This window comes from Chelonia mydas, chromosome 2 (genome assembly GCF_015237465.2).
Source record: "Chelonia mydas isolate rCheMyd1 chromosome 2, rCheMyd1.pri.v2, whole genome shotgun sequence".
Classification (NCBI taxonomy): Eukaryota; Metazoa; Chordata; order Testudines; family Cheloniidae; genus Chelonia; species Chelonia mydas.
The window spans coordinates 72,832,899-72,849,375 of NC_057850.1; the positions used below are offsets into that span (position 1 = coordinate 72,832,899).

Genomic DNA, 16,477 nt, shown 5'->3' on the forward strand with positions numbered 1-16,477 from the left:
AAATTGCCTTTTGTAAAAAGGATCTATTTGTGTGAAATCTTTCTTCAAAGTTACAAAACTGTTTGAACCAGACCACAACACACATTAAAGTGACCACAAATTGGAAAACACAGCCTGTGGAAAACAGTCAGGATAGCTTTTAGGGTTATGATGATCAACTAGAGATTCAGTGGTGAGTTTTTACAATTTTGACTGAAACATGAATCACTAACTATTTAGTATTAAACTGGCAGACTTGCAAACAGACTTTTCAAAACCTGTTTTTTGATGCATGATAGGAAAAACTTCCCCTAAGAGGACTAATTTTACCAGGGCACTAATAACAAAACCTAAGCGAATGAGTGAAGGTGCTATTACTCCTCTAATATGGATCGAGGAACATGGTATTCAGAAAAGCAGCGTCTCAGCACCAATGCTTTCTCCCTGAAGAATAGCTGATGCTCAAGGACTGATTCAGAAAATGAGAGGTGACTATACTCCACAGAAGACAACTTGGGAGACTAGTCTTGCCCAGCTGCACCACTTCTTTCTTTTATACCAAATGAAACAAAGCCTCATTCAGATTGTTAAAATGAGAGGGAATGATGAAGAAGGGTGTGGTGATCAAGCACCTGGGCCTGATCCAAAGCTCAGTGACTTTAGTGGAAAGACTCCCATTGACTTCATTAGGATTTGGATCTCGCCCTTTGTGGACCAATTTGACAAGGAACGCAAAATATTCCTGTTTGGTGCAATGGGGGAGCGGGGGTACAAGGGGAAGGAGAAAGGGGTATTGTGGAATTGATCCAAAGAAGTCACCAGCAGCAAAAACCCTGGAAGAGGAAGAACAGGATCATTGTGAAACTTGGGATGGTTTTCAACCTGTTATGTGCTTCTCTTTCAGGCTCCTGTGGAGTGTGGAAAAGCAGCGGTACATACTGAAAATGGAAATTTAAAGGTGTACAGGTCCGTTTGAACAAAATACATGTGTCGTACATAGTCCTATTTAGAGTTATTAAAACATCTGAAAGATTTGTGCTGTGCAAAAGCAAGAAAGCTTTGCAAAGTCTAAGGCCAGTTGTGAAGTTTAATCAAAGTCTAATTAAAACCACGTAAGTCCTCTATCCCTACAGGATCCTCCTTTAAGAATCTTTGGTAATTCTGCTAAATTGCTAATGATTTAGTGCATCAGCTACTGAACTATAGCGATTAGTGGTTTAGTGTTCTCATACTGACCGTGAATTGTTGTGAAGCTGATCTACATACAGCTTTATAAGAGAATGCTCATCTGCTACAGGACTGGCTACATTTATACCCTCAAGTAACCTGAATAATTCAAACAATGAAACCTTGTTAATATCCTATGCAAATACACAAAGTAGCATGCTGACTGTGGAGTCAGTGTGTTCAATTCACAACCATTTTAGACAGAATACTGGTTTTTTTAAACAAAATAAAAAAAGATATGATTCAAATGAATTAGGGTTGAAAACAAAACAAGTTGCAATGCAAAAAGTTACGAGAGGCTTAATATAGGATATTATTTTACATTTCAGGGCATTGTTAACTCTAAAATAACCAGGAATGTCCATGACATCACAAGAACATTTCATAATAGAAAGATGCCATATTACCCACCTACCAAAAGGTCTGTCTATCTAGAACTCTGGCTTTTAAAATTCCTCATGTCCTGCAGGGCATTTTCCATTGATAAGTCCTGATTTCATGTGTAAAGGACACTCCCTTCCTCCAGGAGAAAAGGAATTCTAAAGTGCCAGAAATGTACCTTCATTTGATCCTGATAATGAAAGACAAGGACTTGAATTAACAAAGAAACTAAAGCAAAAAAGGTATCAGTAATTCTTTGTGTAAAATGAAAGATGTAGCACAATAAATGTAGCACTGTAAATATTGTAACTAAAAATAATCTATTGGGCGCCTGTCTTAAAATACTATGCACCCTGTGTTGCTGATTGAACATTGTAATTTCTTGGTGGCTGCATACACTTTAGTAACAATGACAGTTTACAGGTAACAAAAAGTTAATTATTAGGAGAGCAAAACATTTTTAATCTGAGACTATATTGTAGTGTGGTATACTATGGCTTTGTTTTCAGTCCTGAAAGAATAACCATGAATACCTGTGTTACCAAGATTATAGTTGGTAAATTTTAGGTCTCTGAGCACTGAAACCTAAAGCAAGAGCAATTCAATCAGATGCAGCCAAAGGTTACACTTTGCTTACCTTCTCCATTAGAGCGAGAAGTGCTTCTCCTTCCAGTATCCTGACTATGACCATTTACTTACAGTTTTTTTCTGTAGATTATGTAATTGGTAGCAAATGCTGCCCAGATATTTTGACTGCTTGGGCATATAACGGTGTATGGGGTTACATACCCCTTTTCTCTGGGAACGATGTGTTTAGACTGTTCTTTTCTGCTTTGTTTCCTAAAGGGCCACCCTATTTCAAGACACTTCTTTCTTTGTTGTGGCCTTTAATCATAGAATATCAGGGTTGGAAGGGACCTCTCTGATTTGTTTAACAGGTAAAGGAATGTCTCAACATCTTTCCAAACACTGACTTAACATGGTCCTGCCCTCTACTGGCTGTATGAGTGAGCCAGTCAGAAGCCTTGAGATCACTACTATATTTGCAGAGTAGTACCAATGGTTAAACTACATTTCTGGGCCACAGGGGGATTGAGTCAATATGTAGCTGCAGTTTCATTCCATTTGGTATTCTATGTTACAAGGCTTTGCAATGAATACTATAAATGAACTTATCAAGTTCAGATCTGGATTTGAATTCTCCCTCCCCCCCCCCCCCAGTTCAGGGGTGCTTGTTCCAGGTGGTCTTGACTCAATTCAATCTCTAGTTAATACCAAGTGAACACTGGGTATAAGAAACATATCCATGGATCCTAAATATACTCTCTATATATTACATTAAAACTATCCTGACCAACTTTTATAAGCCCTATGCAAAATTTTAAATGCTTGCTAGATTAATTATGCAGTGTACTAAAAATTCAAGGAATTCCTTTTCTTTTACTTATCCTCCAAAGAGTTTCTGTGATCTAAATTAGAACACCAAACTCATTTCCATTAGTGACATGGCTGAAATTTTAACTCAGATCCCCAAAGAACAAGTTAGTAACTTGTTAACGTAATGTACACCCTCACATTCCAACTTCTACTCCCTGCCCAATGCTGCCAAATGACTTAGGATCTGAGATCCAATTTTCAAACATCAGCATCTAAAAATCAGGGTGCCCAATTCTACATTTGAGCATTAACAATGAAAATTAGGCACCCAAACATGCACTGTAGCATCCTAAGTGCCCATGTAAGCATGCCAACGTGGAACTGGGTGCCCAAATTCAGGGGCACGCATTTAAAATGTGGCCTTCCCATCTGAATAACAAACTCAATCCCCAAAAGGTTAGAATATTTCTGAGACCGTGTTCTATTAACATTTTTATTGAGTAAAATGCAAAGAACCTAACAAATCGGGGATTTATTTTCCATTCACGTGAGTTGTTTTAAAAGTAAGAAAGGATGAGCTCTCACCTTCTGTTTGTGAAAGTATTTCCTGAGGGAACAGAGTGGGAGAATAACGTATCATTCATGCTGGTTACAGGTCTGGGAGGCCTAAAACAAGGCAAAATAGCTAAGCATATTTTATTTGTATTTAACAAGCCATCAGCAACAGTATTTACACAGAGATTAATGATATTCTTGCTCACGGTAAATGGACAGCAAATATCTTCTGCTATAAATAACCAATCACTCCAAACTAAAGGGTTATTTGTTTCTTTTAAAAACGGGATAAAAAGCCATAACAGGAATGAGATAGATGAACATCAGGTTTTTAATATGTCCTGAGGCACATTTTGAGCCATTTGCTTGATTCTTTTTCCTACTCTGGAAAAATAATTTATTGTGCAGAATTTTTACCAAGCCCACTGAAATGCCCCATAAAATATAATTAGTACAAAAATGGCGAACCTCTATCAACAGACTTTAAACCCCTGCTGCCATCTCGGCTTTAAAATAATGTACTGTAATCACTTTAAAGGGACATTGTCAACTTAAAAAAAAAAATACATTGACTTTTCTGCCTGATATGGTTTACTTACTATTGTTACTGAAACAGATTAGAGGGTGAAAAAAAAATCTCATCTTTTTGCAGTTTGTTTAGTTGGTAAGATACTAATTGCCTGGGAATTTTAAACTGGAAATTTATGTAGTGCCAGTGAACAGCGGTATTAGTTAGCATTTCATATCAGCTACATGAGATTTATATATATTCTGCATTTTATTTTTTATCTGGACAATGAAAACACTGGACTATTCAAAGATTATTACACACTTGGTGCTGGACTCTGCTAAACATTCTTTGAACAACAATGAAAATGTACTAAAGGAGAATAAAATACTTACCAGGTATCTCTTTGGCAGCCAAAATGAAATTGAAAAAAAAAAGACCATTAATGAAGATGGCATTTTGAAATGTATATGGATAAAAACAGGCCATTGTTTTCTTGTCAATTCTCATATCAAGAAAACTGGCATTGAAACCAATTCAGGCTTTGCCAGGGCGAGCTCCTTAAAGCTACTGCCACGCTCCGCAGAGTATTTGTCATCACTTTTCTCAAGTTCAGCTTTAACACTGTGTGTGTGTGTTTAAATACGCAAAGTGGACATTTGGGGTGATAGAACTGTGTATAGCAGACTTTTTAGAAAATCAAGGGCAAATTCTAATCTTGGATGCATATTTTTTAGCTCTGCAGCTGTTTATGGAATTTACAACTTCCTGAGTATATAGAGGTTGACCCATGAACATGGAGCAGTCTGGTATTAAAAGAACAATACAAGTCATATTTGTTGAAATGTCAAAAAAAATTGAAAAAAATCAAAACATTTCAAACTTTCAGAATGAAATGTTTTGATTTTTTGATTTGAAATGACTTTTCATTTTGAAATTTACTTACATTTTATTTTAAAAAATAATTTAAAAAAGCTGAAAAAAATGAACACATTTTATTTTGCGTCGGACAAAGTGTTTCATTTGACCCCAAACAATTTTTGTTTACTTTTTGGTACTGCAAGGAAAACAAAAACATACATCAGATATTCACACAGCTTTATATATAGGCTTGGAAGGATTAGATTAGAAACATTGGTAAATGTCCATTTTACTGTACACACACAAACGAACAAAAATATTTCCATCTATAATAATGAAAATTTACAGGTGGGCAAAGAAAGAAATATGCTGCTTGAGAACTTATTAGACTTTGATTTAAGGATATTTACCTTGTTTATTTTGACATGTGATGTAGAGAATTTGAGTGTTAATGGTGACAAATCTTTAACTTTTTGAATCTCCATATCTATTCTCATTAAATAATTGTTGTCTCCCCCTTTAATTTCCCATAACCGTGAAAATGTAAATTGATAAAAATAGAAAAAATGCTTAAAAATAAACCAATATTTTTAGTTATTATAAAAAAAATAAAAATAAAATTCTGCCAAGCCTATCTACCTATATACATTACTCCTGGGGGAATTCTGTGCCATTGCCCAATGCAGAATTTTGCAGAAGTTTCTTTGCCCCTATAGAAATGGGCTGCAGTGCTGCTGGCCGCCACTTGGGGTCGCTGGACCTGGCATAGCCCAGCTCACGCATAGACGACACTGTCAGGGGGAGAGGAGGGAGTTAGAGGATTCCTGGCAGCTGCAGTTCCCCGCACGCCTTGAGGGAAGGAGACAGTGGCGCGCAGAAAACTCCACATAAGCCCGAGACTCAGCATCAGGCTGCTTCTCCCTCTGCCTCTCTGGACTCTGAGGGGTAGGGGGTGGGTGTCTGGGCGGGGGGTGCCACGGCTGGGCTCTGGGGGGAGGGGTGCTGTTATCTGGGCTGGGGGGGGACCTGACGACTGGGTTCTGGAGGGGAGGGGTCGTGGGTGTTTGGCCCCCTGGCTGGGCTCTGGGGGCAGAGAAACAGGAACTGGGTTATCATAGGGGTTTCTTTAACTCTCCACTCCTGGGGGAATTTGTGTGTCTCTATTGTTAGAGACATACTTGCTGACAGGTATTTTGAAATAAATTACCAAAATAATTGAAACTGGTGTGATTATCTAATGTTGTTTTGACAAAATTTGCAGAATTTTAAAATATTGTGTGCAGAATTTTTAAATTTTTTGGCACAGAATGCCCCCAGGAGTAGTATATAGTGTAACATACTAAATGACAAAATTATGGATGAGATTTCCGAAAGTTTTCAGTGCTGGCCTCATTGACTTCAGTGGGAGCAAAGGCAGACCACTGTTGAGTGCACTTGAGAATCTCACCATGATGCTAGTTATGCTATTGAATCTCTTTATATTTGGGGCTTTTTGGTTGGCAATTATGTTTGTGATAGACAAAAATACCACAAAAAAGTCCCTGCATCAGCTTAAATCTGTCATGAGATTCCTCCTCTAGGACTATCATAACACACATTATTATTTCTTGCATCATTGTGAATGGTCTGTAGACATGTATATTTGATATGTTTTGCCTTATATTGCAGTTTCATTTATAAATGTTGAGTTGGGTCCATAACATTGAAAAATTAGACAGATCTTTGGCTCTGGGTACTCCAAGATGAGAAGGGGACAATGAAAAGAAGGGTTACTACCATTTAAAAAAAAAAAATCACAGCAATACAGAAGGTCTCTGTCCTTATTTAAAGTAGCAACTATTGAGAACAGAGGACTCCTTTGTCATAGGAAGTCTACCATTAAATGTATATGGAAAAAAATCCCTTTGCTTAGATTCTTGCCCAGATCTGTTTCTCTTGATACCTTTTATCTTCCATTATATTTAAAAATAAAAATTGTGCCAGCAAGAAGATATTCTCAATGAGTTACTGTAGCATATCTTTCCCCTCAGTTAATTTATGTGAATTACACTGTAGAGCCTGCTATTTCCACGACTTGCAGGTTTTTCATTCATGTATCATTATACTCAATACAGTTATATTGCTTTCAATTTAACAATGAGAAACTGTACTATAAAACAAAATAGATGGTCTCTCATCCTCATATCCATTCACACTAAATTATATCTATGTATTTAGAATGAAGACTAGGTCCTAATTTTACAGCAAAGATTTTGGAACAGATCCTATTCAATTACTGTATCTTTCCCTTCCCTATCTTTGTCTGAATTCCTTCATAATAATCCATGTTATTTGCTATCTAAGAATATATGTTTGCAGTGTTGCTGCAGGGTACTAAAATCATGCTATGAAACAGATTTATTTTAAAAGGTTTTTCATTGTCGTTGTTTGAAGTGGTGTTGTAGCCATGTTGGTCCCATGATACGAGAGAGACAAGATAGGCAAGGTCATATATCTTTTATTAGACCAAGTTGTTGGAAGATGATCCAACAAAAGATACTACTTCATCTACCTTGTCTCTGATGTCAGAATACAGGTAGATCCTCCTACTGGAGCCAGTATTAATGTCCCACAATCAAAAACTCTAGATAGCATGAGGAAGAGGCTGTAATTTTACTTTCATGATCTCTCTTTCTATCTCTCTGATGTATGCCCAATTTCTGCATGTGAAATTATTATCTATCCATCCATGTCTCTCGGCTTTTATACCATGCTGATCACCATGGTATCTGAGCAAATCCATCTAATTCTATTTCTTGGTACAATCTGCCACTATTTTATCCTTACGATCAAAGCAGTACATTTATTTTAAGAGATAATCAGTTGTATTAAAATTAAACATCTGTCTGAGATACCTCACATTTTAAAAAAAAGGGACAGTCATGCTGCCTTGGAAAACTCCCATTATGACCACCCAAAGACCATCATCAGCATAATTTAGTTTTAAAATGTTGAAGCAGGTTAAGAGAGGATTCCCACAGCCTTTATGGTTTTTGCCTACACTGCTTCAGTCAGCAGCATGATGGAGGTGGTTAAAAGACTGACTTTTTTTTAAATAAGAATGCTTGCAGCACTTTTCATGAGAAGTATTTTAAAATAAAATGTCTTTAAAATCATTTCAGCACATCTAATTGCTTTGGAACCTTTTTCCAATTGTTACTTTAGTTTTGCTGTGAATTCCTGGGAAAGCGTGTCACTTTTAGGTCAAATGAGACCAGGAAAGCACAGGTCACCAGAGAAGTCAATGTCACCTAGCCAGATATTTGACAAATGACAATGACAAATATTTGATCTACTACCAGGCAGATGGAGGCCCTTCAATGAATGCATATCATCTGAAGTGGCAATTTCCCCATTGTATGCAAATCTAGCCTTCTTTCTGCTTTGACCCGTAGGGAGGAAAGCATAACCAGTTGATAAACTTTAAATAAAAAAAAAAGAGAGTGAAAGGGAAAACTTAGAGAGAAACTACAGTATTGAGTAAATTAAAAAGGATCAATAAACTGTAATCCAAGATTAGAATAAGATGAAAATTCAGCTGCATTGTTTTAAGACTTTGGGTGAAATTCTGGTTCCATTAAGTCATTGAGAACTTTGCCATTGACTTCAAGAGGGCCAGGATTTCACCTTTTGTCTGGCACCTTAGTTCAAGACAATACAGTGTTATGTTGAAGTTTGGAGACTCATGAGAATAAATCCAGAGAGCTGAATCGTGAATATATCTAAATGTACTAAACCACGAAAACTACACAAAATTTAATACTTTCACTCTCTTCTCTTCCCACTTATGACTGTGTCCCATATCTGTGTCACCTGTATGTATCATCATCATCCATATGTTTTTTCAATAGTTTAAATGTGGCCTGGACCACCAAGGTAAATTCATGCTAACAGAAAGCCCCTTCTTGTGATTCATTGCATGAGACATGAAACAGCCATCATGCATTGCCTCCAGAGCCATTGGAGATACACAGTCTGTACATGTCAACTGGAACAAAGGTTACTTTCTCTACAGCACACAGATACTTACACAATATGAGCCAGGTTTAGAGGTTTTTCAGGCTGGTCAGGGAACATTGGGTGCAAAGGTTCACGACTGGAAGCACAGCTTAAAGACTTGCTAAGTGCATTAGTTAGCTTCTTAGCAGGTGATTTCTGGGAGGAACAAGGAAGGTAAAAGTAATGTGGACAAGTAAGGTGCAAATGGTTGCTACATTGAAACTACAGGAAGTGCAAAACAAAACCTTACCACTTACAATCAAATATTAACTTTTTCCTCCCTCCACTCCTTTCTTTAAGGGTCTAATGAGCCAAAGTTCGTTTAGGTCAATGGAAAGATTTCCATCGTCTTCAGTGGGCTCTGGATCAGGCCCTGGGAGACACTGTTTCTTCGAAGGCAGTGGCATGCATACAAGCCAGTGCACTATATTTCTTCCCTCTCCTCCTCACCAGCTGTTTCACTAGCTTTCTTCATTCTTTAGATGTTTTAATCTACAGCTTCTCTCTTGTCTGCCTTAGAAGCTGTTGCCTCTGCTATAATATGGGCAAATGAAATTTCATACACAATACTGATGGAGTTTCATGGACTTGGAGACAGAAAGCTAAAAGAGACTGATCAGTTTTTTGGGAAGCAATGAAAGCTTAACATCTCTGCTCTCACTGTGTAAACACCACGCATTTGAATCCTGGGATCCCACAAGTCTTCACAATGCAACACAATGTAGTGCTAGTTTTAAAGCACTAGGACAGCTACTTCTTCAGCTTTTATAAACATAATGACATATTATAGACAGTGAAACTCTTTTATAGTGAAGTAATCCCCAGATAACAGCTTCATTTTAAGTGAAGAAAGGATGGCTGTGTGACTGTAGCATAGGGCTGTGAGTGCTGGGTTCTGCTCGAGGTTCTGCAACAGATTTCCTGCATGACCTTGGACAACCCAGTTAATCGCTCTGGGACTCAGTTTTTCCATCTGTAAAATGGGGGTAATCCTCACAAGGAAGGATATTAATTATTTTTATTATTGGAATTATACACAGCAATGAATTTGAACAATTTAGGACTCTCACTCTACTTTATTATAAATGGAGTTTCACTCTGAATTTACCATAATTGAGTTCTATTGGACTTCCCCAGTTTACACACGCACCCGAGATATTTGCATGAGTTAGGCACACCCCGGGTGTGTGCATGTACCTAACTTTTAAGATTAGGCCCAATATATAGAACATTCATACACAGAAAGTGTTAAGGCCATTGTTATCAAATCTGCTTTGAAAGAAAGAAACACCCATGTACACAGCAGTAAGGCAATTTCAGATTTGAATTGAAATATTCCAGTCAGAAAGTAAACAACATTTGGGTAGTAGGGGCAACTAGACATGTACTCATATGTTGCTTTTTATTGAGTCTGGCAAGGTTTTGAAACAGTTTTCAAGTGAAATGACCAGATTCCTTCCCTACCATTGCAGCACACTTCCTACAGCAAGATACATCATTCCACAAATACACTGTCTGTTAAGGGATGAGAAAAAGATCCAGGTGGCACATACTTTTCTATCCAGAGTCTAAACTCAAATCATCCACATCCACAAAGTGAGAGCCCAGAGGGCATTTGTGCACCTAGATCTATTGTGAGGCAGAGTAGAGTCATGTGCCTGGCATACTGATCATCAAACAGTATTTCTTTTATAGTTAACCCTTGCTTGTTCGGTGCAACATCGTCATCAGGCAGGCAGCTACTTTCACAGAAGCAGAGTTTTAATTGTTTTAAACATGGTTCTGAAAACTTAGGTTCAAACACGTGTCCACACACACGCTGTGGTCTGCATCCTTCCTGACTAAAAGACCACTCCTCTCCATGTACAATGCACCACTGACACCTCTGAGATCAGCTGAAGTGCCTCTGTTGACAGTCCCTGGATTTGAATTCTGAAGATGGCATGTTCTTAGTGTTGGGACCTCTGCTGGAAATTTGCTTCTCCTTTGGCTCTGCTAGAGCCCAGATTTCAGGGAGAAATTGAACTATTTGGTGAAGCATTTGTGCCAGCTGGGTATAAGCGGTGGATTTTTTTTTTAACATGATGTAAAAGGTGGGTGGTTATTTTTGTTACTTAATACAGACTGTATGATTTATTATGGATGTAATTATGTTAATGTACTCAAATGCTATTATAATGGGAACATAATACATATATATTGAACTAACACACAAACTTAAATTACTTCCTAAAAAAAGAAAAGATTTCATGGACAGCTGAATGATACTTCAGTAGTCCCAATAATTTCATTTACATGTAATCATTAGCATATGAATCAGAGAAACAGAGAGAAAGCCTAACAAATAGTAAACTATGGGTCCTTCAAAAATGGAAAAACTTACTGTGAAAATAGCATTATATTCCAACACCCTCCTGCAGTTGTCCTGACATCCAGCACAGTATTAAACTGTCAGACTGCTCAAATCCACGCTCAGAAAAGAAATTCTTGTCTCAGAGCTTAATGGTGAACAAGGAGCACAACTGTGGATTCTCCATACTTATCTAAATTGGCCACCACAGTTTTATATTTTGCTATATAAAATGACTGACCCGGCCAATTCCTACTCCATCCTTGGGATTCTCTCTCTCTAACTGCTGGAGTTCAAATGCATGAACCTTCCCTTACCCAGGATGTGTATTCTTTCATTTGGTGTTGGTTGCTATGGGAACCACTAGCATGTCCCCTCCAGAAGCAGTCCTGACAGAGCTGGTAATTGTGACACTGCTGGCACCGATAGCGAAATCCCATCATGCTCTCACTGTGGCAGTAGGAACACTCAACAGGGTGGAAGACTGGGGGGGGAGAGAAATTTAACAAAACAAACAAAAGAAACAATAAGAACAAGATTAAGAATGAAGTCCCAAATGGTGACTGAATCCTTCCTTTGTTAGAAGTAATTTTCAACATCAAATGCCATTCATGGTCTTAGGCTGAGGAAAATATATATGTGAAAACTTCACAAGTCTTTTGTGGGTCTCTTCCAGGGTACAAACTGCACTTGCTTCATTCCCAACTCCAAATCCTTTATCACTTCTGAAGCAACATGCACAGTTCCTTCCTACAGCCTCAGAAACATGTTTAAATTACAAAGCAAACTGAGCTTATTACAGAGGAAATTAGGAGGAAATCTACCTTGCTCCAATAGACAGGTTTCAGAGTAACAGCCGTGTTAGTCTGTATTCGTAAAAAGAAAAGGAGTACTTGTGGCACCTTAGAGACTAACCAGTTTATTTGAGCATGAGCTTTCGTGAGCTACAGCTCACTTCATCGGATGCATAGCTGTAGCTCACGAAAGCTCATGCTCAAATAAACTGGTTAGTCTCTAAGGTGCCACAAGTACTCCTTTTCTTCTTGCTCTAATAGGTTTTTATTGTTATCATTAGCAGTTGGGTTGGTGAGCCTAAGGGTCGGGGTCAGATTTTCAAACACGGTGCCTAAAGCTAGATGCCTAAATCCATATAAAGGCATCTAGATACCTATTTTAATCACCTACGGCTGATGTAGTTAACTAACCACAATTAGATAGATGGATATGGATTTAAGCACTCAATGTTTGGTACCCACATTTGAAAATCTGGCCCTAAGAATGGGCTCCATTTTGTCCACCATTCCAAACAAAAATATATAATAAGGAGGATTTGTGTCACCTGGAAGCACTGCCCTAGAATATTAGGCTGATCTATGGCATCTTTTACTATTCATGCTGCTACGAGCTGTGTTTTTTCCCCCCACTTGGCACTCCCATTGCCTCTGCACACTGCAGCACGTACACTATATTTACTTGCAACTGAATACATATATGCATCCCCCTTTGAAGCTCGTTATGCTCTGTGGACAGCTGGGAGGGAGCACGAGAGGAAATGAGCTGGCAACACTTTCCCAGTGACCTCTGGTAGTAAGAGAAAATCCTCTGCACAACAACCCTTGTCCCTCCTGACTAAGGAAGTGAGGCTCTTAAGTTTATTTTCAAACATGTCTGCTCCTTGAGCTAGCAGCTGAGCCATTAGACAGAGAGCCTCAAAAGAGAGAGAAGATTTCCCCCCAGCCTACCACGGGAAATATGGGGAAGCAAAATTGTTTGTTTTTTGAAGATTTATTCATATTGTTAATTGAATGTTTAAATATAAAGGCTTAACATGTTTCCTCAGGTTTTATATCTTCCATTCCATCTAGATCCACAACATGAAAGGATATATTGTCAATGACATTTGCAAAGGATTAGGTGCCAAACTCCCCTTAAGAACCATGTGGAGGAAATACCATGTTAGGAGCAGGTGTACTCTGCTCTGACAGACACTGAAAGTATCCTTACTATTAGGTATCCTTTTCCTGTTTAAGGTCAAATACAGGTCATTGTGCACAGTAGAAGCAGATGGTTTTGCGTAAGAGAACTGTGTGGGAATCTGCCAGAACTATTTGGGAAAATATATAGGGTTAGGAGGGGTGGAGAGAAGATGGCATGTACCCACAGTACTGGGGTCCTTCTGTGGTTGCGACTGCAGTTTCAGTGCTGCGACAGGGTCTGCATTCTGCTATGGAATCTATATCTGTGGGGTTAGACCAATGGATGTGCATATTTGTGAGCAGAGTGGTTACCTGCCTACCTCTCCCAAGATGCCCAAACAGAAGTTGTGTGTTTGATACAGAAATTACTGGGTGGCATTCTATGGTCTGGGTTATATAGGAAGTCCGATGAGATGATCAAAATGGTCCACACTGACCTTAAAATCTCTGAATCTATGCATTTCAGAGCCAGGGGAGTGATTCAGTGTCTGGTTCAGAGACACCTGCTCAATTAAATCCGCATCCTTCACATAAAGGAGATAAGGTTGGATCTGAGGTTTCTTGCTCCTGTCTCCTGGATAGATTGTTTTGCAGGGAGGTGTTTAGGAGTAGCCTCCTCGTAAGGACTAGTTGGACATTGTGGCCATTAGTTTACAACCTGCACTGGACTTAGCCTGCCAGGTAGATTGTGTGGGAAGGAGCTGCCTTGCTGTTCCTCCTTTAGTGCTGTTATGTCATAGCTAATAAATGTCACGGTCTTTGATTTTACCAAATGTGTGTGTGGCACGAGTGGGCCACCTACTGAAGCTCTCTGGCTATCCAGGGCAGAGAAAGCAAGGAAAAAATTAGGACAAACTCCAGAGCACAGCAAAAAATTAAACAAGGCTACAAGTGGAATGAGTGACACTAAGCCATCCTATTTGTTTAGCAGCTATAGGATGGCACCTGGAATCAATAACCTCAGTACAGTAGCTCTTATAATGTCATCCATAAACTGAGAAGCTCATCATATATAGCCTGGATGTCCCCATTGCAACTGCTATTCTTTAACTAAACTTGGTGAGCAGCCATCACTTACCATTTTCAACATTTGCCAATCGATGCAGGAGTGGTAACCAGACCAGACACTGTGGCGGGGGGTCAGACATGAGAGTATCCAAGAAAGCATTTAATGTGACTTTTTTCTGCTCAAATAAACACAAACACACACAAAAAAATCAGTAACCACAGAAATCAGGGTGACTTGAACATGTTTTTATAAAAGCACCTGGGAATGAAGAAATGAAGTTCTTAAACCTCAAGCCACAAACTGAGAAGAAAGTGACACTGCCAAAGGTTGTAAAAACAGAAGATGAAGGTGTTAGTGGTTATAATGTCTGCCACCTGTAACCAGCAGTTCTCTTCGTGGAAGGAGTTGATGCCATTTATTAAGTAATCACTCACTTTAAGGGTTCTGACCTAAAGCTAGTCCCCCAAAATACCAAAGATTCTTCCTGAATACATCCGTTTCCCAACCTGTCCATATTACTATATGACATTGGTCCTATCTAATGCACATGTGTCAAACAAAAAGCCATTCACATCTACAGAGTGACAGACACCACTCCAGTATTTACTAAAGTTAAAAAAATGAAAAGACAAATAAAGACAGTGATTAACATTTTTAAAAGTGACTTAGACACTTAGGAGGTTTAAGTCCTATTGTTTCTCAGTGAGGCTGAGACTCCTAAATGACCTAAGTCTTTTTGGTTTTGGAGAATGGGACATGAGCATTTTTGAATTTTTTTTTAACTCAAATCTTACTCTAATGTTTAAGACCTGTACACAGATTCCTCTCTGAGATGTGTCCACTGTTAAGACAAATTCTTTACCTTTTAATATAGTTCTCATAGTATGCGACAGACTTACTGACAGTAAGTCTTACTGACAGAAATTAAGAATTAATGCCTTCCCATGAAGAAGCTGATCATATATAAATGTTGAGTCCTGTCTGGAATTTTGTAGATAAAAAACAGTGAGATTTGTTTGTATAGGTTATTGCATTCATTTGGATCCCAAAGTGCTTCCCAGACTATATTAACTGATTGCACAAACCATCATTTTTACCCATTAGTGAAATGGCAGCTGTTCAATAGCGCACAGCCTCACTACACAGAAGTTTTAGGAGTAGAAGTAATGAAGGAAGCTGTACCCTGTTGTAACTGCAGAGGAAATATATACAGGCAGCATGTAACCATCCCAACTAACATTTGTGAAGTGTCACGGGATATTTAATGAACAGAAATAGCCAGAAACTCAGTTTTTCATCTCATTGAATGACAAGACCTTTCTAGACATTACCGGGTCCCCTAGAAATACAGTAATCCCCACAGTTTTTTGCTATTTTAAAGTGTAAATGTTCAGTGTAAAGTGTAAATTTGTAAATTACAAATTTAATCTGAAAGTCACCAATAGTAAACAAGGAGCTGCATCAGTACCAAAAATTAGTCCTTATCAATAAACATGTTAATAGGATGGTTAACATCTGTTTACCATACTCCTGCTCTTCCCCTCATCTGAGAATGAGTGATCTCTTCCCAAATAAACAGGAACTCTGTGCTGTTAAGCACCAGCTCACAGAATAATGGATTTGCCTTTTAGGGCTCTACTGTGGATGCTGGTCATGGCTTTGCTGACCATTGCCATCAACTAATGTCACTATTAGCAGCACCAGAGCTGAAAAGAGGAGGAGACGGGCAGAAAGAAAACTAGTGAATGAAAGATCATCCAATTTCCCATTTCATAAATAATCAAGTAGCGTAAAGTGTTCTCTCTGCTCCTGGAGAGGGACTACGTTGGCTGCACACACAGTGATGCTCTGAACAAGCAAACAGATGCAGAGGCAAGCACAGCTCTTCCACAACAGAATTCTCTTTGGAATGGAGCTATAAATAAGGCCCCAACAAATTCATGGTCCATTTTGGTCAATTTCACGGGCATAGGATTTTAAAAATCATGAATTTCATTATTTCAGCTATTTAAATCTGAAATGTCATGGTACTGTAATTATAGGGGTCCTGACCCAAAAAGGAGTTGTGGGGGGCGGGTCTCAAGGTTATTGTGGGGAGGGGTATAGGTGTTGTAAGGGTACTGCTACCCTTACTTCTGCTGCTGGCAGCGGCGCTCCCTTCAGAGCCGGGCAGCTGGAGAGCGGCAGCTGCTGGCCGGGAGCCCAGCTCTGAAGGC

At 38.7% G+C, this 16,477-nt stretch overlaps 1 protein-coding gene across 22 annotated transcripts in view; it reads right to left on the reverse strand.

The window, feature by feature from the left end:
* The window catches only part of DTNA (dystrobrevin alpha), a 293,408-nt gene that overhangs the window by 65,833 nt on the left and 211,098 nt on the right, over positions 1 to 16,477 (reverse strand). For 10 of the 22 annotated variants that reach the window (XM_037892667.2, XM_043539663.1, XM_043539662.1 and 7 more), the window contains exons 7-10: positions 14,331 to 14,436; positions 11,594 to 11,760; positions 8,958 to 9,082; positions 3,550 to 3,630 (exon numbers count right to left, since the gene is read on the reverse strand). In XM_037892667.2, coding sequence (XP_037748595.1) covers positions 3,550 to 3,630; positions 8,958 to 9,082; positions 11,594 to 11,760; positions 14,331 to 14,436 — 479 coding nt within the window. Of the gene's footprint in view, positions 1 to 1,215; positions 1,306 to 3,549; positions 3,631 to 4,422; positions 4,432 to 8,957; positions 9,083 to 11,593; positions 11,761 to 14,330; positions 14,437 to 16,477 lie in introns of all 22 variants that reach the window. The other 12 variants (XM_043539652.1, XM_043539659.1, XM_043539657.1 and 9 more) reach the window with 4 other exon arrangements.